Consider the following 24,733-nt stretch of genomic DNA (forward strand, 5'->3'; position numbering starts at 1 on the left):
ATACAGTGCGACCAGCCAGCCAGCCAGCCAGCCAGCCGACCGCAGATTGCATTTTCTCACACATTCGCATTTGGCCGCGGGCAGAGACGCACAGAAACGCACAGAAACGCGAGTCCATACATGGGCGTGAAGCCAAGGGCCGCATCTCGTTGCCATCCCGTCGCCCGGTGCAGGTGTGCAAACAGCGGCACTGCGAGAGACAAACCGTTGTGCATAGGAGCAGTTCTGAGCCAGATGGGATGTAATGTTGTGTGGCTGCGCTGCTGAGAACCCGTCGTCTCCTTCTCCGCTGCTTCGTGAAGATCGGCATTCGGTGTCCACCAGAGAATGGCACGGTTCGAAGGCGAGGTACCGGCCAGGTATGGCGGAGGGCCCGGCGGAGGGGGCCCTGGCGGCCGCGGCGGCGGTAGGATGCAGGGTGGGCCCCACGGACATGGTCACGGACACGGCCACGGTGCCCCCGGAGGGCCCGGGGTCCAGAGGGTGTACAAGCAGTCTATGGCGCAGAGAGCCCGGACCATGGCCCTCTACAACCCCATACCGGTGCGCCAGAACTGTTTCACCGTCAACCGCTCGCTGTTCATCTTCAGCGAGGATAACTTTGTGAGAAAATACGCCAAAAAGATCACCGAATGGCCATATCCTTTACATGTATAACCGGGCCCGTGTACAGTGAGTAAGATATAGGCTTTACCTGGAGACCAGGTATAGGCTACTACTACAGTTGCTGTTTGAATGCATGGTCCTTGAATTTATGGTGCATAGTATAGTATTAGTCATTTTAGGGGGTCTTAATCAAACATTTTACAAACCACGCCAGTTCAAGAGGCGTTGTGTACGTTAAAGGGACTTTAGCTATATAGTGCTTATACTGTAGACGTTGTTTATAGCATCGGGACGTTAATGAATGGGGAATGACCAATTAGAGCTATTAACACCGGAGGCCAGTGTACCAGCCCCCATCACTTTAGTTCTATCAATCACAGCTGTTACTGGAATTCGCTGACACGCTCGCGTGTGACCTGCCCGTTACATATTTTTCGGAAGAGAGAGAGAAAGAGAGAGAGCGAGAGAGAGAGAGCTGATGTCAGCATGTGCAGTCTAGGCCCAGCGCCTCACGCGGGAGCAGAAATATGAGAGAAGGGGGAGGGGTGGCAAGGAGGGGGAGGGAGACATAAGGGGGGGGGGGGGGGGGGGGGGGGGTGAATATCCCAAATTCTGAGTGTGTCCCTTCACTTACACACACACACACACGCACACACACACACACACACACACACACACACACACACACACACAAACCCACACACGTATCTGGCAAGACACCTGCAGGATGCTGATAGGGAAGGCTCTGTGTGTGTGTGTGTGTGTGTGTGTGTGTGTGTGTGTGTGTGTGTGTGTGTGTGTGTGTGTGTGTGTGTGTGTGTGTGTGCGCGCGCGCATGCGTGTGTGTGTATGCGTGTAAGTGTGTGTACTCAACAACTTTCTCATCAACAGTATGTTCATGTATTTCCAGTCTTGAGAACACTCCTCTTTGCCTGTGTTACCTACTGTAACTTCAATGGATGCAGGAGTCATTGAATAGATGTGCAGCTGTTTTTCATCGAGTCATGTGTGTGTGTGTCCTAGCTTGCCACCGTAATTTCATCTCTCAGGTTTGAGCACATTGCACCATTTTGGGGTGAGATGGAAAGTAATTTTGCCATTTGCTCTAACGTGTCTATGTGTGTGTGTGTGTGTGTGTGTGTGTGTGTGTGTGTGTGTGTGTGTGTGTGTGTGTGTGTGTGTGTGTGTGTGTATGTGTGTGTGTGTGTGTGTGTGTGTGTGTTTGACAGAGAGATGAGTGTTAATGACGAGAGAGGAAATCGGAGTAATGGTTGCATTGATCCACCCTGATACTTGAGCTGTGACATAACTACACACATTAATTGCACTGATGCTGAAATGTAGGAGGAGCTACTTATACAGCGTCACCATCATATCTATTCAGCATCTCAATAGAGACGTGTGAGAGAGACACAGAATTAACTGAGAGAGAGAGAGAGAGAGAGAGAGAGAGAGAGAGAGAGAGAGAGAGAGAGAATGTGCAGGAAAGGAAGCAGGGATTTGCAAGATTGTCTGTATATATTATAGAGAGAGAGAGAGAGAGAGAGAGAGAGAGAGAGAGAGAGAATGTGCAGGAAAGGAAGCAGGGATTTGCAAGATTGTCTGTGTGCGCATGTCTGTGTATGTGTTTGTAGGTCTGTGTAAAGTCATCAAGGAAGCATCTTAAGAATTGACATATGTTCTTCCTGTGCCTGGGGACGACTCAGTCAGTATTTGAGAACACGCACCGCTCTCTCCCAAAGCTAGACGTCAGGGAGAGAACCCTCCAATCAGTGATGCCACTGAGATGTAAAATCTGCGGCTGCTCCTCCATACACAGTGAATGGGTCTCTGACTCTGAGGCCATCAGATGTTTGTGTGAGCAGCTCTCACGTCCAACTGAGGCTTGGATTCTGGTGGTTCAGACCTTGCAATGCTAGAATGTAAAGCTCCTTTGGGGCGTATAGGAGCTCACACCAACATCGTATGGCCTCGCACAGTCAGATCCCCACTCATCGTCTTATCGAGCAGCCCCAGATTTGACATCCCGGTGACATCACCGATTGGAGGGCTCTCTCTCTCTCTCCGATTTCTAGCTTCAGGAGAGAGAGTGGTTGCGTGTTCACAAATACTGTCCGAACTGTTCCGTGGCCCCGCTAGGAACATATGTGAAATCACAAAATGGGTGGCATTCCCCTTTAATGTGACTAGGCTCTATGCGGGTGTGGTCTGCATGGGTGATGGAGTCAGTGAGAGGCCTGTGATTTACGGTGATGTGGATGCTTAGTCATCTCATGATGACTGTACACAAGGTGAGGCATTCATACCAGCCACCGGCAGGGGCGTCCATTTGGTATGGCAAGGTATGGCACTCGCCATACCTTGGCAAATAAAAATGTAAAAAAAAAAAAAATTACAATTTTTTATGTTGATTTAGAATTCGAATGTCAACATTATGAACGAAGCTTCGAACTATTCGGTACAGCCCTAGCATGTTTTGATATTGTCAATTATCTCACTTTTACTAGGTGACTTTTACTGTGACTAACTGAAATATGCCCAAAAAAAAGGAAAATGGACATAGGGAGTTTTTTTTTATCAAAGGGCAGCAGAGACAAGTGATACAGGGACACAGGTAAGGTCTGGCTTAGTGATTATAATAGTGCAGTTCAGCATTCAGTAACCCATACTTTTTGTGAATGTGTTTTTGATACTACATTCTGTTGAACACACACCTCAAAACCGTACCTAAGGAAAATTGGCTCAATTGCAAGAAAAGTAATAGACAGTTATGATATTACATTCTGCATAATTCGTATGCAAAATATTGTGGTTCCCTGCTTTAGTCTGTTGACACATTTCTATACTAAAAATGCTTGTGTAGTCCTGTGTCATACCTAAATGTCATATAACTGAATTGTATAGAAACAACTCACCAAAAGTGACTATTGCACAACTGATTTGACAAAAAAAATCCACCAAGGGGGGGAAATATCGTTAAATTATAATATTAACGATAAATTGAAAGCAGGCGTAAAATGCTTACAATTATCAAAGCTGCACTTTGTAACACCCATGTATTGGCTCACATTGACTTTATTCACATTGCCTCCATCTTTAAAGGAACATGCCAACATTATGGGAAATGTGCTTACCATCTTCTCCAGAGTCAGACAAGAAGACAGATACCGATTTCCTGTCTGTGCGTTCAGTAGAAAGCTATCCGGCTGCAAGCTAGCCTATTAGCTTAGCACAAATGAATGGAAGCGGATACGGACCATTAGCCTAGCTTAAAACCCCCGGGAAGAGGTGTTTTTGGTCAACAGTTAGGCTAGCTGATCCGCTACCAGTCATTTGTGCTTTTAATCGAGACAAGGCTGGGGGTGGCAAAACCATGAGAACTGCTAAGAATTTCATTCAAAAATAACAATTCTAGCATCAAAATGATAGAAAATACAAGTGGAGCTCCTTTTATGTTCCTCCATGACTCATGCAGCTGAGGTATTTAAATACAGTATATATATATATTTAAAAAAAAAACTAGCATTTCAACGAGCAGATGACTAATTGATTTCTATACATTTCAAAACACAAAAACGACAGCAGTTAGTTGAAAACAATCAGAGTCCGGTAATCATGAGTCTGTAACTACATTAGTGCCTTCTGCCTGTTGTTTTGACTGTTTTGGTTCTTGTAGTATTTTTATAGCTAGGTTTTAACATTGAAATGAACAGGCACCTTCCCACCCCATCACCCAGTGGCCGTGTGAATAAGGATAATTACATCTTCCCAAAATCATGAAATAGAGACAAAAACAGTGATCTTCAGTTCACCTCATATATCAATGTTTATTTATTTATTTTTATAAAAAGAAATAATACAATTCTATTGAACTTGAGTCAAATTCATGTATTAGAATATTGAAATTCATTCTGACAGCCCTTCTGTAGACCTTAAAAAAACAACAACTCCTCTCCTGGTTTATAGGCTCTGGCAAGCTTTCAGACAAGGAACCATGTCCATTTGACGTTTTTTTGGATGAGTCATGCTTTCAAATCTCATTATGTAAAGACTGTAAGATCTAAGACATTTATCTTTAAAGACAGTAGAGGTTGTGTACGTATACTTCTGGACGATGTGTGACATTCACAATCCTTCCAGATGACTTGAGTCTGTGGTCTATGTAAATGTGACGTTCATCATTTTTATGATGTTTGTTGTGACTCTCCCAGAGCCTTGCATATGGCTTTGAAGTAGGGCTGCATGGGAGGTATACCAAATATCCATGCAAAAGGTATGGACTTTTGCAATACCTTTGTCCACAATATATGAATATTGTAAAAATATACTATATATAAATATATATATTTAACTATATATACACTGTATATATTTAAGTTAATAAAAAAAAAAGTGTCTCTTGCAGGAGTATTAAAAAGGTAAAAGTGACAATTGCATAATAATTGTGAATTGTAGGCGGCTGGATGGCGCAGCGGATATTGCGCTCGTCCCCAACGTAAGAGACACCGGGTTCGACTCCGCGCTGTCGGCGTTGCCTCCGGCTTGGGCCAGCCGTCATACTAACTCAATTGCAGAGTTAGAGGGTGGAAGTCGATGGGTGGTAATCAGGACGTTGTGGACAGCGACTCCTACAGGTCGGTTGGGGACGCCTGCACAGCAGAGACAGGAAATGGCGGGGGTAGTGTGAGCCTCCTACACGTTACACCTCGCCAATGAGAGTCCACGCTGGCAGGTGAAAAGATGTGACAGGCTGCCTCCTCGTGTACCAGAGGGGACACATGATGCAAGGCTTCTATCCTCCCTACAACCGGCCCGTGGGGGGCATATGCGAGCAACGTTCAAGACAGGGGAGGGAAGAATTGGCACAATGGAATTGGGATGGGAGAAAAATTGAAAAAGCGGAGAAAAAGTGGATACAATTAATTTTTTTAGAATTGTCTGGAGAAGATGCTGTTTTGTTAAAATGTCAGTCAAATTTGTACCTAATTGTACTTTCCCTCTTCCTAATTGTATTATGAGATAGAGGGGAGAAAAATGTCATACATACATTAAATTAACATAATAATAATAATAATAATAATAATAATAATAATAATAATAATAATAATAATAATAATAATAATAATAATAATAATAATAATAATAATAATAATAATAATAATAATAATTATAATAATAATAATAATAATAATAATAATAATAATAATAATAATAATAATAATAATAATAATAATAATAATAATAATAATAATAATAATAATAATAATAATAATAATAATAATAATAATAATAATAATAATAATAATAATAATAATAATAATAATAATAATAATAATAATATATTTGATTTGTAGGGCGCTTTATCGTTGTGGAGCAAATCTCAAAGTGCTACATTGTAAAAGAACATAAAAGCTAGCAAGAGAGTAAAAAACAGAAAGAATATAAAATAAGCAAGACTAAAACTAGTAATGAGTAAAAATAACACTAAAACTAGTAAAAGTGTAAAAAACATCAAATAAGAAGGGCTAAAACTGGTAAAAGAACATCAAATGTGTGGAGCTAAACCTAGATAAAAATCAACAAAAGGCTCTAAAAGGCTCAAAAGATGAGTTTTGAGGCCCTTTTTAAAATCATCCACAGTCTGTGGTGCTCTCAGGTGGTCAGGGAGAGCATTCCACAGACTGGTAGTGAATGAGCAGAAAGTCCGATCTCCCATGGTGCAGAGTTTGGTCCTTGGGCGCTGGAAGCGGTTTGCCTGGCCGGAGCGGAGATGTCGTGAGGAGGAGTGAGGGGTGATGAGTTATTTAAGGTAGAGGGGGGGGGGGCGTTTCCATGGAGGCACTGGTGAGTGAGCAGGGAGACTTTGTACTTGATCCTGAGTGAGACAGGAAGCCAGTGAAGGGACTTGAGGATGGGTGTGATATGGTGGTATTTCCGTTCTCCCATCAGGATCCTAGCAGCGCTATTCTGGATACATTGTAGCCTTTGGATGTTCTTGCTAGGGATCCCGATGAGGAGTGCGTTGCAGTAGTCCAGCCTGGAGGAGACAAAGGCGTGGATTCGCTTTTCGGCGTCGGACAGAGTGAGTGTGAGGCGAAGTTTGGCGATGTTCCTAAGGTGGTAGAAGCAGTTGTTGTACAGTTGTATGATGTGCGCCTCAAAGGTCAGGTGAGGGTCCATTGTAACCCCTAGGTTGGTGATTGTTGGTGACAGGGTGATGTTCTGGCCGGAAAAGGTGATGGTGGTGATGGTGGATGAGCGGACCTGCTGTGGGGTGCCAATGAGAAGGGCTTCAGTTTTGGAGCTGTTTAACTGTAGGAAGCTGTGCTTCATCCACGCCTTAGTCTCCTCCAGGCAGGTGGTCAGAGTGGATGATGGCAGGACTGTTGATAGGGTAGGGTTTAGTTTGAGGTAGAGTTGGGTGTCATCAGCGTAGCAGTGGAATGATATCCATGCCGGCTGATGACAGAGCCAAGGGGGAGCTGTGACCACCACAGCTCAGTTCAGGTTTGGTTTGAATCAGCAGTGTGAAAATACCCCCAATGACAAATAGAATGAATGCATGAAAATCCCCCACCGTGACAGACAGACCTTGAGTCACTTCTCACCCACCAGCGGGCAGTGGGCTCTGCGTTCACCTGGGACGATCTCATGATTGATAAGTGATTCACTGGGCTCGGCGTTCACCTGGGATGACCTCGTGATTGATAAGCGATTCACTGGGCTCAGCGCACACTGTTCAGACAAGGGACGGTTCACTCTGCTGCTCCACTGACTCACTGCTTTAGCTCATGAGATGATTCAGTTGGCCATGAAAAGAGGCTGATGGGCAGTTAAACACGATTCCGGTTATGTATGATTTGGCGATTCACAGTAAACCAGTTGACATTATTACACTCTCGGTTGACGGCGAGGGTGCAAGGTTGAGTCGCGGGGATACGACGGTTGAAACGTATTTGATTTTGCGGTCGACAAACGATTCGGTTGAGATTAATGAAATCTGCTTTTTTTTTGTTTTTACTTTTTAGATGTGATGGATTCAAATGTAATTTTCAAGGGGTGTGTGTTATGACATTGTTATGCGGTATTCATGGTCAAAGATGGAGATGATGCAGGGCATTAACACTCATTTGCGCTGACTGCACAACTGCAAGTCGCCTGTTAAAAAACAGCAAAAAAACTGAATGAATTCACTCTTTGCCTGTGCGCTTTGATTAGATTCCTCGGCCGATAGACACATCCCCTCGTCCAGTGGCTTCAATTGATTCATGGCTTGTTTGATTGATGCTTCGGTGGCGAGAGATTCAGATAGCTGCTTGATTCGCCCGATTTACGGGCTCCCTGTGGATTTACGATTCAGCGGATTTACGACCCAAGGCTTTGTTTAGTTGTGAACCAACCCAAAGCTCCTGGGACTGCGTTATAAATAGCTGTTCTCTCACATCCACATTTACACTGTACACAGATATCTGGCTGTTTAATTAGAATTAGCATCACAGAGTTCAATCTTATGGCTATATAGACCGTTCTCCAACACAACAACCGGGTGCGTGCCCGCGTGGGGGGGTTCATTCACACCAGCCTTTTTTAGATCCGCTTGAATGGAACCGCTTACCCCTGTGGTGCGGTTAGTTTGGGCCAGTGTGAACAGTGGATGCCCCGATCACGTTTTTTGCCACCGATACCGATCACAGATCGTCTTGAGCCATATCGGCCGATACCGATCCGATATAGATCGTTTTTGATTAGAAAAAAAATATATATATATATTTTATATACATTTAAAAAAAATTATTAAATATATTATATAATTATACTTGTAGTTGTATTATCTGCGAGACATCGCCACCACGCAACAAGTCAAAATGCTTGCTATCTCCACTGTCTGTGTGTATACTCTGCTTTGGTCAAATCACATTCAGCATGCCCTCAGCAGGGTATATCTGCAGCTCTGCAGATATACCCTACTCCCTCAGCTAGCCCCGTTTGTGACTGCGATGCAAGCCGGGGCTCGAATACGCATCAAATCTATGTTATAAGACATTGATATCAGGAGCTATCTGTAGCTACTGCTAGCCGGCTAGATAACGTTAAGACAACGCCTCAGTGAACTATTTAGTTGAATGGGACATTTTGTTTTGAACAGTGAGCTAACGTGAGCTAACGTGATCTAACGTGAGCTAACGGAGGTATCATACACTAGTACTAGACTATTGCTGGAGCATTTGTTGATATCAGGAGCTATCAGTAGCTAGCTGGCTAGATACCGTTAGACAATGCCTCATCATATATTAAACTAAAAGTGAATAGTTGACTGGGTCATTTTGTAACGGTAGCTAACGTTAGCTCACGGAGGTCCCAGTGTCCCACTAGACTAGTGTTTACATCAGTGCGGGAGGGGCTGGAGGAGGAGTAGCAGACGCCGCAGCTCTCTCTGTGTGTCTGAGACAGAACTCAGCGAGTGAGATCTCCGCTCAGAATTGGATCATGTTTTTCGATCGGTTTTGACGATCGGCGAAAATAAAGCATTATCACCGGTGGCCGATCGATCGGGGCATCCCTAGTGAACACAGTAATGGAACTCAGTTCCGCACTAAACAACCTGGTCCGTCTGTTTGAGGGGGTCTCGGCCAACCTCCAAAGTGAACACTGGAGTGGTTCGTGTGAGGTGTGAAACAACCCCTAGACCAAAAGCAGGAGCTGACCCGAAAGATCGCACATGTAATGAAGCCGATTGGGCATTTCTTGTTGACATGTACCATTATATTTCCAAACATGTGCTTTGTTATCATCATAACGTTATAATCTTTGCAGCTGGTAAATTCTAATTAGCCAAATAATGTTGTGATGCTACATAATTCAGGACAGCAGCCTAGACAGTGGCACATAATTAATTACTAAATTGGAAAACGTATAGTATTTCATAAGATTTGTTCAAGCCATGGTGGAGATCACATGAAACAAGTGTTTAAATAAGTTTGTATAGTGACATGGATGAAATCAGGCTTTGTATGGGGGATTTGCGTTGCCAGATTAGATTGAGAAACCGTTTTATCCCCTTCATACACTAGTGACATTTAATTTGGTCTCGTCCCCTGGTTAAAAAACTCCTATACCTTAGCCTACTATGGAGTCTGTATGATATTTTTCAGTAAGCTACATTTAATCTGCTCGAAAGATCCTCAGCATTAATGAGTCTACTTATAACTGACAAAAGAGAGAAAGAAAACTACATGTACATTACATGTATTTCCAAGAAACACACAAGTTTAGTTTAGTTGATCTACAAACTACAACCATGTCACAGACAGTGTCATATACGTCATAGTTAGCTAGGTAGCTAGTCAGTAGCCAACTGTCATGCTGTCTGCTTGAGCCTATCATAGTGCTAACTCATTTACAACTGGAAATAAGATAACCTAGCTAGCGGTTCGTTGTTCATACTTTAAGAAAAAAGTGTAGAACTTCTTAATTTCAGCCTTCAACATGTACATGAATACATGCTTATCATTATCGGCAGCAGTTGTATGTAACATGTACATTTATTTTTATTTTGTAAGGTATTTTGAACCAGGGGGCGGGACTAGTGGATTAACACTTCGTGTTACCTCTGACAGAAAATTATGAAATGCTTCACGTTTTCTTTTTAAACTCAACTCTAAACTGCAGGGACCTCTCCATCCTCTGTGACCTCAGAGATATGATATGTTCCCTATCGACTGACTGACCTTTGAACCTAGATCCCCCCCGACCCCCAACGACCCTGTATCTGGTGTCATACAGCGTGGTTACGGTAAACCTCACACACGCCGTAGGAGACTGAATAGACGATGGGTCGATTAAGTCTGCGTGTGTGTCTGTGTGTGTGTCTGTGTGTGTGTGTGTGGTATAGGCATGTTTAAGTGCATTTTCATGTATTCAGTAATGGTTTGTTTCTATGTCGGTACATTATGTCAGCTAAGTTCATTGTCTGCACCCCTGTTTATGCGGAACATGCACTTCAATACAAGCATACATTTAACACACACACACACACACACACACACACACACACACACACACACACACACGCACACACACACACACACACACACACACCATATGGTTGCGCCTCTGTCATCGGTGTCCATTATAGTGCATTTCTTCCCTGCTGTTGTAAGCAGAGATTAAGTCAATATGTGTTCCTGCTATCTATAGTCACACCGAGCTCTTTATGAAACACTAGATAGGTATGATCCATTTCACAATGTGTGTGTGTGTGTGCATTCAGCAAAACCTGAGGCTCTGAGCATGCCATTAGATGATACTTCAAACTGTGTTTTACTTTTCAGTGTGTCGGTGCTTGTATCAATATGCATTTCTGTCACCTATCAAGGCTTAACCCAAATGGAGACACTGGACAAGCAGGCAAGGTGAAAATAGCAAGTCCTTTATTTTGGCTGAGGTCAGAGAGAACCAGGGGAGGTGAGCAGACAGGCAGGCTTGGCGGGCAGGTGTCCTGGAGACAGGGAGAGAACAGGTGTAAGACAAGCTGTCAGGCAGGCAAACAAATTGACAGAAAGGCAAGGCAGGCAAGAAGATTGACTAGTATCTGACTAGTATATCAACTAGAAGTGCACGTCGACACTACGCCGGTCCGACGAGGACTGCCTGACCGAGTGGAGTTCTTGTAGGGAAGTGGTGATGACTTGATGACAGGCAGGTGTGCTGATTCCTGATGACGGGCAGGTGTGCGCAGAGAGAGACAGAGAGGGCAAGGAGGAGAAGGGAAACAAACAGACCAAAACACACCTAGCAACACATCACTCGTACGAAGGAGGCTGAAAATAAACCAAAAACACATCAAGCACACATCACCCACACTAAGGAGAAATAAACCAAAGCACACCAAGCACACATCACTCACACTAAGGAAAGATTAACCAAAACACGGCAAGCACACATCACTCACACTAAGTAGACATAAACCAAAACACAGCAAGCACACATCACTCATAATAAGGATAGATTAACCAAAACACAGCAAGCACACATCACTCATAATAAGGAGACATTAACCAAAACACAGCAAGCACACATCACTCAAATTAAGGAGACATAAACCAAAACACAGCAAGCACCAGTGTTGTGCTAGTTACTGAAAAATAGTAACTCAGTTATTTTACTAGTTACTCATTTAAAAAGTAACTCTGTTACGTTACTAGTTACGTACACCCAAAAGTAATGCGTTACTGTGAAAAGTAACTATTTAGTTACTTGAAGAAGAAAAAAATTGCTCCCATGCAGCCAGATACAGATACTCAAAATCGGTTGATCAACTTGACAGTTTCCATTCACATCACTGAACTCTGCTAAGCAATGTGGTCTAGATAAACACAAATCTGACACAAACACAAATGTCCCGACGTAATAAGAAATGCACCGTGCCTAATTGCTCGGGGAGGTTGAGCGCAGGCACGTTTAGGTTGCGCGCATGCACGTTTAGGTTGAGCGCATGCACGTTTAGGTTGAGCGCATGCACATTCTAGGTTGAGCGCATGCACGTTCTAGGTTCTAGGTTGGAAATAAGTGCTTGAGGAACAGCCTTGATATCTGTCGCCGGAGCGTTTCATTATAACAATCTTGCAACGTTGTTTAAGATATCAATCGTGCATTGCAACGTTAGAATAGTTAGGATATCAATTGTGCATGAAAGGACTATATTTATATTGTTTGATTAGTATTGATGAGATTCCCTGGCAGATTTGTAGTCAGAAATGCGTTGATCAACTTGAGTTTCCATTCATTTACATTCACATCACTGCACTCACCAGTGTCTGTCGAGATGTAAAGTTAGTCCTGCAGCCCCTTAAACATTTTCTTTGTTTCATTTCCATGTTGTACTGTATATTCTCTCTCCAAGTAGTTGAAAAACGTTTTCCGTCCCATTTGCTGTGTGTCGCCTCGTATCATTCTACGCGGGTGGCGAGTGGATTTGGATGAGTCCTCGTAGTTAACGTTATACTCCAGTATCTTTGAGCCAAAACACAAATGACATAACTAAAACGTTATTTTCTTTTCGCTCGACAAAAGAGAAATACGCGAGTAGCAGTAGCTGGGCGCTGCCATTATCAGTCAGGAATCTCAGGAATAGTAAACAAAACACGCCCCCAGCATAGCGTTTCCTCGCAGCCAGGCAGACAGGATATGAGGATAATAATAATAATAATCACTACCGCTCGCTATCAATCTACACCGTATATAACGCAAATAACGCAGTGTCGAACCATTCAGTAACGTAAGTAGCGTTACTGAATTTGAAAAGTAATGCATTAGAGTACTATTTATCGCAAAAGGTAACTTCGTTACTGTAATGCGTTACTTTGTAACGCGTTAGTCCCAACACTGGCAAGCACATAATCACTCAAATTAAGGAGACATAAACCAAAACACAGCAAGCACACAATCACTCACACTAAGGAGACATAAAACAAAACACAGCAAGCACACATCACTCACACTAAGGAGCTGAAAATCAACAAAAACACGCAGGGTGGCGGGTGTCACAGAGGAGGGATCATGACAGACTTTGTGTGTGCATGTGTGCTTGTATCAAAGTGTGTTTTGTGTGTTTTTGTGTTGTGTGTGTGTGTGTGTGTTCTATATTCATTCTTACATGACCCAGAATCATTGAAAGATCCCCCTCATGACCCCATGAAAGCGATTGGTTTCGATACCAGGTCTCGGCTTGCTGCTCTGCGTGGTCCCCTTTTCTGTGCACTAAAGTATTTATAGCATCGCCATCCGATGAAAACCTCCTATCTCCAGTAGGTCAACGTTCCCGGTATGAGGAAAAGCTGCCTTGTTTTAAGACCACATGTTTCCATTAATGCTTTATATCATAACATGTTTTATAGGTCCTGTTTGGGAATTCATACATTTGCCAGGAGGCCAAATGTTTCCCTTGTCACGCATGACGTCAGGTTATGTTAAGGTGTGAGTAGAAAAGAGGACATTTGAGCTGAATGTTGACTGTTTGATGTTTAGAATCTTTAATTTGACGTCAATACTGGACATTTTCAAATGAATTCTCCATCTTGCTTGACATATTTCTAGGTACAAAAATGTCAAAATGGGTCATTTAAAATGTCACAGGGCCTGAATCAGTTCCATAGCCCTTGGATGAGTTTCATAGCCCTTGAATGTGTTTTAACCCTTGAATGAGTTTTAATCCTTGAATCAATTCCATAGTCCTTGCATCAGTTATAACCCTTGAATCGGTTGTAGCCCTTTAATCAGTTATACTCCTTCATCTGTTTTGTAACCCTTGAATCAGTTATAACCCTTGAATCAGTTCCATCATCCTAGCATAAGTTATAACCATTGAATCGGTTATAGCTCTTGAATCAGTTATAACTAGAGTTGTTCCGATACCGATACTGGTATCGGAAATGCCGCCGATACTGCCTAAAACGCTGGTATCGGTATCGGCGAGTACACGTAAATTCTAGCCTCCGATCCCATGATGTAATTTATCTCCTGCCGAGTCCTGCGGAGAGTGAGGATTATAAAATGAACATGTTTTAAAGTGTGATGCTGTGTCATTTTAACAGCAGATACACTTTCTTAAATTCCATTGTCCCCGACAGTGCGGTGTGACGGGGAGCTCGGACGGGAATCGGGCTGTGTTTGGCTGGTGTTATGATAGCATTAGCTGGAAAGATAGCTAGTTGGAACAACATCCGCTTTTAACGTTACATCAAATCAGATGATCGCCTGTCCTTTCTCCAGGACCTAACACTGTCCGTGACCGTCTATCAACAATAATGCACCCACGGTGAATTGTATTTAAGTTAAGTAGCTACGGACTAGCGTTAGCTGACTATTACTAACGTTATCAATGCGGGAAGACGCGCTAGGTCAGTTAGCTTAGCTTGATAACGTTACCGTGTCTAAAGTTGGTGCTATTCACATAATCCAGCAATAATGGCTGCAGACCTGCAAGCAAAGTACAGCAAGTGCCAAAGGATAAGAGTCTGAGGCGGAGTTTCAAAAGAGAATGTTGAATATTTATTTTGCATCAAAAACCACAACATGAACGTTCTATCTGCCACTAGCTTACAGACTGAATAGGGTATATCTGCAGAGCCACTGAGTAGCGAGTGCAACACCGTTTAATGTCCGTGTGGATCATTGGAGTAGGGTATATCTGCAGTGCTGCAGCCCATACTCATTGATTAATGATACTAATACAAATCTATACAATCACCTGTTGTTGAATAAATACTATACGTTCTAGTTATTACTAAAAAACAGTATAACAGTATCTAAAAAAAAAAAAAAAAAAAAAAAGTATAATTTATATAATTTAAAAAAAAAAAAATTTTATGCACTGGTATCGGATAAATATTGGTATCGGCCGATACCCAAAGCTTAGGTATCGGAATCGGATCGGAAAGGGAAAAATGGTATCGGAACATCTCTAGTTATAACCCTTGAATCCGTTTTGTAACCTTTGAATCAGTTATAACCCTTGAATCAGTTCCATCCTCCTTGCATCAGTTATAACCCTTGAATCGGTTATAGACCTTGAATCTGTTATAGGCCCTGAATCAGTTCCATAGCCCTTGCATCAGTTATAACCCTTGAATCGGTTATAGATCTTGAATCTGTTATAGGCCCTGAATCAGTTCCATAGCCCTTGCATCAGTTATAACCCTTGAATCGGTTATAGACCTTGAATCTGTTATAGGCCCTGAATCAGTTCCATAGCCCTTGCATCAGTTATAACCCTTGAATCAGTTATAGCCCTCAAATCAAGTATAACCCTTGAATCAGTTATAACCCTTGAATCCGTTTTGTATCTATAGTCCTTGCATCAGTTACTTATAACCCTTGAATCAGTTATAGCCCTTGAATCCGTTTTGTAACCCTTGAATCAGTTATAACCCTTGAATCAGTTATAACCCTTGAATAAGTTCCATCATCCTTGCATCAGTTATAACCCTTGAAACGGTTATAGCCCTCAAATCAAGTATAACCATTGAATCAGTTATAACCTTGAATATATTCTATAGTCATTGCATCAGTTATAACCCTTGAATCAGTAATAACCATTAAATCAGTTTTGTAAACCTTTAATCAGTTTTGTAACCATTGAATCAGTTATACCCCTTGAATCAGTTCCATCATCCTTGCATTAGTTATAACCCTTGAATTGGTTATAGCCCTTGAATCAGTTATAACCCTTAAATCAGTTACTACATATAGTCCTTGTGTCAGTTATAACCAGGGAGCGAAATTAACTTTTTGACTCACCGGCCAGTGGCGGGTAGATGGGGAGAATCTACCCGCCAAGCATTCTTACCTGCCAAATTTTTTTTGATAAAAAAAATATATATATATATATTTTATATAAAAAAAAAAAATTAAATAAAATATATATTATATAATCATACTTGTAGTTGTATTATCTGCGAGACATCGCCACCATGCAATAAGTCAAAATGCTCGCTATCTGCAAACAGCTCCACTGTCTGTGTGTATACTTGAGTAGCCTCCAGCTCCAGCAAGGATTCTCCGGCGATGCAGCTAGACCCTATACTAATACTCTACATTCAGCATGCAAGGATTCTCCGGCGCTGCAGCTGGACCCTATTGGTGTATAATGTTACGGTTCTTTGGTCAAATCACATTCATCAAGCCCTCAGCTAGAATACGCATTGAATCAATGTTATAAGACATTGATATCAGGAGCTATCTGTAGCTACTGCTAGCCCGCTAGATAACGTTAAGACAATTTAGTTTACTGGGACATATAGATCTAACGTGAGCTAGCTAACGTGAGCTAGCTAACGAGGGAACGGAGGTATTATGCACTCGAGTCGACTATTGCTGGAGCATTTGTTGATATCAGCAGCTATCAGTAGCTAGCCAGCTAGACCACAACAAATGGATGCTTTGGCCACACCTCCCCCTCCGTCCATGTTCCTCACATCCCCCCCCTACCTCCATGTTCCTCACACCTCCCCCTCCCTCCATGTTCCTCACACCTCCCTCTCCCTCCATGTTCCTCACATCTCCCCCTCTCTCCATGTTCCTCACACCTCTCCCCTCCCTCCATGTTCCTCACATCTCCCCCTCCCTCCATGTTCCTCACATCTCCCCCTCCCTCCATGTTCCTCACATCTCCCCCTCCCTCCATGTTTCTCACACCTCCCGCTCCCCCCTCACTCCATGTTCCGCACCCCCCCTCCCTCCGTGTTGCTCACACCTCAAATATGAATTGAATATCCTATTTCTCGCCTAAAATGTTGTCAGAAACATAATTATTTCAGTGAACCGTTTGGGTGGAAGAGGTTTAGGAGCAAGCCACCATCTTGAAAAACAGAGACATACTGTACAAGTCAAGGACCGCCCCTTGTCTAATCTTTACAAACGTGGAGAGTGGCATCAGTGTCACCGGTATGGCTTAACACTTTCAGTGCCGGCCTCCGTTTCCTATTTACCCCGTTGAATGCCGCCACCCACTTCAATGATAGAGCTCTTATATTTGCGAACACATATACTATATCTTAAATTATGGCTATGTGTCTAATATGGCCGTCGCTTATCAATGACTTGTTTGCAGTCAACATTGTCGAAACGGATTGTTTTTTAATCGGTTCATTTCCGTTTTATACCATTTTGAAAAACGCTTGTTTCTTGAAACTTCCAGAAGATTTCAGAAGTTTCTGTGATAATCTCTCTTTAGTGGAATACACAAAACACGTTGTAATTTTTCGGCCTATTTATGAATAGTTTTCAAATAAACGCTAGATTATCGATAGTATATGTGTACTTATGCACGCTATAGAAGCGGGCTGAAAAATCGATTCTCTTATTTCCTGATCGCACACACACACACATACACACATATGGCACACGCTGATATATAGGTGAAAATAGCTCTGATTATCCCAATACTGGTAAAATATATTCCTTACCTCAGATCAGATGTTCTCCAAAAAGATTATTCCAATTCCTGATCGCCATTCCAAATATCGATCGCGTTTATTGATCCAACGCTGGGTACTGGAAATATATATTCCACGCTGTTCTGAGGGACCACAATGAGTCCGATCGGCTCGGGTTACTTGCCTGAGAAGTAAAATGAAAAATTTTCTTTTCTCATCCATTTTCATTGAGTCCATTCCAATGCGTGCATTACCATCCTGGAGACGATAGGGGGCGGTATTTTCCCTATTCGAGGTCAGACAGATCCCCACTTGTAACGTGAGGCTAGATTGATGAATTATGAATGGAAATCGCTAATAAAAAAAATAACGATTCAAAACTAGATATCTCGTCGGCTGGCACTCAACGGTTGGCATGAACTAACGAGATATCTCATCGCTGGCACTCAAAGTGTTAAGGCCGGAGCGTCTACCAAAACAAAGAACAGAGAAGCTCTGATAACAACACACACAGAGGGAGCGTGATGCCATTCTCTGCTCAGGACACCTGTAGCAGTTGTGGGTGTTGCTCCCTGCCATGTGAACACTTTAGGCAACCAACTTGCGCGTCCGCGTTTCTCTGATTGGCCGAGCGCCTTCCACGTTTCTCTGATTGGCCGAGCGCGGCTCCCCCTTAAGCTCCAGGAGACAGGTGAGAGGCTGAAAACCCGCAGTTCTTGCCCGACTGATGGGAGCCGAATCCCGGATCCGATTTTTCTGATAAATACCCATGACAAACTAATAAAAAATCGCGATTTACCCGGTGGCTACAACAACACACAGTGACTATGCATCATTGTTTACAATGAATGGAAATCGCGATTTTTTTTATTAGTTTGTCATGACAAACCAATTACATAATCCAACATATGTGTAAAGGCACAACATATTCCAGTTAACGGTATATTTTTTTAATGATTCGTTACGGCGCAATCAATAATTCCATGCGTTCGGGACCTCCATGTTTTGGGGGTATTCATCAGAAAAATCGGATCCGGGATTTGGCTCCCATCAGTCGGGCAAGAACTGCGGGTTTTCAGCCTCTCTCCTCTCTCCTGGAGCTTAAGGGGGAGCTTAGTATTCCTGCCTCTGAGGTGCGCGCGCTCGGCCAATCAGAGCAAATCAGAGCAACGCGGAAGCGCAAGTTGGTTGCCTAAAGTATTCACGCCTCCCTGCCTGGGTTACAACACTTGGGCCACTCAGAAACAATCTCCATGCTGATCATCACCAGTCAAGCTGGTCTTTGTTTATATTATTCACTCTCAGACCCTCAGTCTAAACCCTCAATTCAGATAAGAGAAGGAAAAAACTAGTTTCCTCATGACTGCATTTTCAGAAGGAAATTCTAAATGTCAATGAATTAGGACAGTTGGGCATGGCGGTGAATATAACATTTTGAATACCAGATTGTCAGGTTCATTAGTCGCTAGCTAAAATATATGCACTGCTTGCTTGACTGTATATGTTGCCAATGTTATTCCCACTCTCTGGGTGAGTCTCCTCTCAGTTCCAAATCCACCAATATGCCAGCCAGCTGGAGAGGTGCATGTATCGTCACCTGAGCTACTGATCAAAGCTCAGTTATCTCTTCATATGACAGCTCTGAAACCCAAAATATATGCAATATATATCCTACTTAAATCGTACCCCAAATCTATTTTCTTTTTACCATATCAGTGTGGAGTACATTCACATGCATTCTTAAGGAGTTGGCTTTGTAGATGGAAAATACACCCTTAGCAACTTTCTTAACCTGTTGTAAATTGGAATATCTGTTTTACTGCAATGTTTAAACATTACCAATGTAAACAAACGTTTCTACGGCCACGGAATAATACAGCAAATACAATTAAAAACCCATATTCACCTACCCCTGTTTCTACTGTTATAGAACGTTGTGTTCAGAGCTGAGTCAATCAACTAAGTTAGCTCAAATAACTTATTTGCAGGAGGGTCATTTTGAAAATGTATTGTATGTCAGGGGCCAGAGCTTAGTGACATGAGGGTCTGTATGTGTATGTATTATATGTTCGAGGCCAGAGCATAGGGACACGGGGGTCCGTGAATGCATGTTTGTTTTGTAGTGGAAAGTAGCCGAAGCTGAATAACTTCCGATTAATAAAATTTATTAACTCAGAATGAAAGTATCAAATACAAAATAGACAGACAGTGTATGGCTGGACGACTCTCACATGAGGTAACTAGCTAAGAAACCCGGAATTGAGAGAGCTTCCCCTTATTGGGGGGACACTTTTATACACAATGGGGAGGGGGGGTCAAGAAGCGACTGGGGGTTGGATGAGTTGAAAGATAGAGAGAGGAAGAAATGGGGGGAGGGTGAAGGGAGAAGGGTGAGAGATTAAGGAGGGAGGGGGGAAAGGTTTATCTACCACAATTTCTATGCTGCATATTTTCTAGACCCTAGTTTGGTTTATAAACCAGGGTATTTCAATTGCAATCTCAGCTTTACAGGTAGGCTACTGTATACCTAATGCATTGGATATGTTTTTTTTTTTCTTTTTTTTTCTAGTACATACAATTTATACAATAGTATAAAAACAAGGGGTACAAGGATAACACGTGAAAGTCTGTCGACATGTTTCCAACATGGTCCCAAGAAGAATACAATAAATCACAAAGAAAGAGTTAAGAAGATAAAATAGATACAACAAGTAGATAAAATAGACAACACAATTTTCTGAAAGAACCTCATTACAGCATGTCATGTTCCTGTTCTTCAAGAGTGGTGGCCAAGCACCCTCTGAAACCTATTGTTGCAGATGTCGCTTCACACCCCTCTTGAAGACAGCAATAGTGGGGGAGTTTTGGATGGCCCTGGGCAGAGAGTTCCACAGCCGGCAGGCTGTAGACAGAAAGCCATTCTGTGAATAGGAACCCTTTCTAGGCTCATAAACTGAGAGCTGTCCAGACCGTAACTGTCGTCCGTGGACCTGGCCACGCAGGACAATACGAGAGCATAAATATCTGGGGGCAGATCCATTTAACATTTTATACATATGTCCCAGTTTCAGAAAGGAGACCCTCTGCTCCACAGGGAGCCATCCCACCTCATTGAAGTGACATGGCTCAATATGGGTTCGAGGTGGCAGATTTAGATCGTATGGTCTTATTTTGGCTGGTTTGTAGCCTGTGTTTACTTTCCACTGTAACACCACTATACCAGTACGCACATGCATAGTCATATTGGCTGAGGATCATGCAGTTGGCAAGCAATTTCATAGTTTCCAGTGATAAGAACCTCTTTTTTCTGTGGAAAAATTTCACCCTTGTGTTAACTTTTTTGGGGCCATTGTTTTCCCTGAGAGTGTTTGGTCGAGGTCTGCACCTAGGTATTTAACACAGTCTCTAGACTCGACACTGAAGCCATTACAGCTGATCTCAAGTCGGGAACATTCCTTTAATTTATGTTTTGAGCTGAATAGAATTGACTCAGTTTTTCCAAGGTGAATCGATAATCTGTTGTCAACTAACCATTTGTAAAGGCTTTCCAGCTCCCTACTGAGACCGGCTTGTATTTCTGCTGTGTTGTCTCCAGACACCAGAAGTGCTGAGTCGTCAGCATACAGTAGGAGTCTGCAGGATACTGCAGACACCATGTCATTAACATATAGTGAAAAGAGCAATGGAGCATGGATGCTGCCTTGCGGCACCCCACATGTTATTTCATTATATGAAGATGCGACACTATTTATGTTCACAACCTGGGTCCTCCCGGTCAAGTACGACCTGAACCATCTCACCGACCCATCGTCCATCCCACAGGCTTTGAGCTTCTCAAGCAGGATCTGATGGTCAACAGTATCAAACGCTTTCTGCAGGTCAATCAGAACCATGCCAGTTCGTTTGCCACAGTCCATCTGGGTTCGAATATGGTCAGTGAGATCAATCAGGCAAGCATCCGTAGAATACCCAGGGCGAAAGCCAGACTGGAATTGATAAAGGAGATCTGTCTGTTTAAGAAAATCTGATATTTGATTAAATATGACCTTCTCAAGAACTTTGGAGATGACGCTGAGAATAGAAACTGGACGATAGTTTGCCTCGTTTGTCCTATCTCCTTTTTTGTGTAGTGGAACCACTCTGGCACATTTTAAGTCATCGGGTACGATACCCTGTTTCAGTGATAGGTTGATGATATGTGTTAGAGGTTCACTAATCTTTAGAGGTTGTAAAGTGGAGACTCTTATGGTTGCAATGAGGCAAATTGCATTCAGATATCTTGAGGTGAAAGGTCAAGGGACCCCGTTGTAATTGCACTTAGCGATTTCCCCCCTGTCAAAATATTGCAACTGGAGCACGATTTCATCACTTTACCAGTAACTTAGCATGAAACGGCTGCATGTACGAACTCCTCAACATCTCAAGGTTCATATGATGATAACTATGTCTTGACTCTAGCTTTAGAACTGAACCCTCTAGAGTCTTGGAGAGATGGCGCTCATCTTCAGAGCTTTCAAATCAATTATTGTTTTGGAAATGTTAACTGTTAACTAATAACTGTCCTCACGGGCCACTGAAACGGTTGCCATGGGCCAGACGTACGTTTTTATTATTATTATTATTATTATTATTATTATTTTTTGTATATATTTTTTTACACATGGTGCACAGATTGGGGCCTTTTTAATAAACACAAGTTCTGCACTTTTTGAAAACATATTGTCATTCATCTTCACACGCTAATGCAAGCACGCTGCAGTTGCTCATAATTTAAAAATTTTATTTATTTTCCTCATCTTTGGTGCAATTTGGCCTTGTGACCTTATGGTTCCTGCTGTTTGACTCTGGGAGGACAGCAGTGTTCCGCTGAGTCTCTAAGTGAGTCTGTCTAAGTTAGGGGGCAAGCTTCTGTTGACATATTTAGTGTGCCTTGCCGAACCACCAGGGAGAGAGAGAGAGAGAGAGAGAGAGAGAGAGAGAGAGAGAGAGAGAGAGAGAGAGAGAGAGAGAGAGAGAGAGAGAGAGAGAGAGAGAGAGAGAGACACACTGACCAACCACTTTATCTGAGTCATATCCTTAGATACATATAGACAGACAGAGACACAGAGAGAACGGATGAGTAGGGTAAATGGAGAGAGAGAGAGGGGGGGGAGGGAGGGAGAGAGAGACAGCATAGAGAGACAGAGAGGAAAAGAGAAACAGAGAAGGGAGACTAAGACTAAGACTGAGAGAGATGGACAGGAGGGAGAGAGAGAGATACAGTAAATGTCCTAACCCAGTAATACACAAGACCGTCTTATTGGACCAAGTAAGGTTTCGTCGATAATCCAATGTACAGTTAGAGAGAGAGAGGAGAGTGAGTGATCTATGTTCGCTCTGCAGAATCTAAATTATTTATCTGTCTTTCTTTTGCTCGCAACTGTCTGCTGGTAGCTACATGGATGGTGCTTAACATCAGCTTTGAGTGTGTGTGTCTGTGTGTGTGTGTGTGTGTGTGTGTGTGTGTGTGTGTGTGTGTGTGTGTGTGTGTGTGTCTAAGTGTGAATGTGTGCGTGCATGTATAAATGTATGTAGAGACTGAGTGTGAGTAAGTGTGAGTAAGTGTGCCTACATGTACGTGTGTGTGTGTGTGTGTGTGTGTGTGTGTGTGTGTGTGTGTGTGTGTGTGTGTGTGTGTGTGTGTGTGTGTGTGTGTGTGTGTGTGTGTGTGTATGTCCACATTTGTGTCTATATGCCTGTGTGTGTATTTGTGCCTAATACCATAGCATTATATAGTATTTGTATGTACAGATGTTTAGGGCTGTCTTAAATGCTTCGAAGCTTCGAACGTTCGATTCGATGGCACAAGCTTCGAACATTAAAAAAAAAATCGAAGTTTAAAAAAAAAGAAAATCAAAAAAAAAATTCAATTATTTTTTTTACTTCGATTTGTGTGTGTGTGTAGGTGTGTGTGTGTGTGTGTGTGTGTGTGTGTGTGTGTGTGTGTGTGTGTGTGTGTGTGTGTGTGTGTGTGTGTGTGTGTGTGTGTGTGTGTGTGTGTGTGTGTGTGTGTCCAGTTAGGACAGCCGAATCCCGTCCAATCTTTCGCCGTCGACTAAAGACTTCTTCAACCATTATCTGAAATGATAAAAAAAAAAAAAAAAAATCTAACCGTGACTAACCTTACTGTCATGCACTTGTCCTAATAAACTAACCTACACTGTAACACGCAACACTTTGATGAACATTGTTACTCAGCTGATAGAGTTGTACCCTTCTTGCTGTCTTGTCGTACAGAACTTGTAAGTCGCTTTGGATAAAAGCGTCAGCTAAATGACTAAATGTAAGTGTGTGTGTGTGTGTGTGTGTGTGTGTGTGTGTGTGTGTGTGTGTGTGTGTGTGTGTGTGTGTGTGTGTGTGTGTGTATGTGTGTGTGTGTGTGTGTGTGTGTGTGTGTGTGTGTGTGTGTGTAGGTGTGTGTGTAGGTGTGTGTGTGTGTGTGTGTGTGTGCGCGCACCTTGTAGAATTCCACACATAAGAAAGAAAGATACTGGGATGAATAAACAAAATAGGAAATAAAATGTAGAAATGCATGCAATACATAAATAAATATGAATCTCCATATATGAAATATAACATTTAGATAAGGTGCTACTGAGATGTTTTGGTAAGTTCTTTGTTTTTTTGTGGAAGTTGCCCTTCTTAAAAATACATGAACATTCACTGATAATTGGTCTGTAGTGGAGTCTACAAGGTCTACATTGCCGGACCATGTAGAATCCGGACCTTGTAGACTGACATAATTCTGTGCATAGTTTAGTCTACACAGGCCATATTTCAAATAATCAAAATCTTACTTCATTCATCTTAAACATTCTTGATTTGGGGGATTGGTAGTTCCCATGAAATCTGAAGTTGTTCAAACGACAACAGCGATCCACCTTGAATTAAATCACACAGCCGAGTGAAACCTTGTTGGATGCGTCAGTCACGAAAGGGGCTACTTAATTAATTAATCCAACCCACTTTATTTATAGAGCACATTTAAAAACAACAACGTTTACGAAAGTGCTGTACAAGTCCCACAACATAAGATAAATTTTTTTTTTTTTTTTTTTTTTTTTTTTTTTCTCTTCGAAGCTTCGAATTAAAATCGAAGCTCGGCCCCGAAGCTTCGATTGCCAAAAAAAGCTTCGAAGGTCAGCCCTACAGAT

General features: G+C 42.4%; 1 protein-coding gene across 1 annotated transcript in view; it reads left to right on the top strand.

Moving 5' to 3' along the window:
* Window positions 1-327: 327 nt before the first annotated feature.
* Window positions 328-24,733, top strand: part of cacna1aa (calcium channel, voltage-dependent, P/Q type, alpha 1A subunit, a) — a gene marked incomplete at both ends in the record, with an annotated part of 229,070 nt that continues 204,664 nt past the window's right edge. Inside the window, 1 exon segment of the mRNA XM_084329161.1 lies at window positions 328-651. Within this exon segment, the coding sequence (XP_084185287.1) occupies window positions 328-651 (324 nt within the window).

The sequence above is a fragment of the Notolepis coatsorum genome (assembly GCF_963971535.1).
Source record: "Notolepis coatsorum genome assembly, chromosome: 14".
Classification (NCBI taxonomy): domain Eukaryota; kingdom Metazoa; phylum Chordata; class Actinopteri; order Aulopiformes; family Paralepididae; genus Notolepis; species Notolepis coatsorum.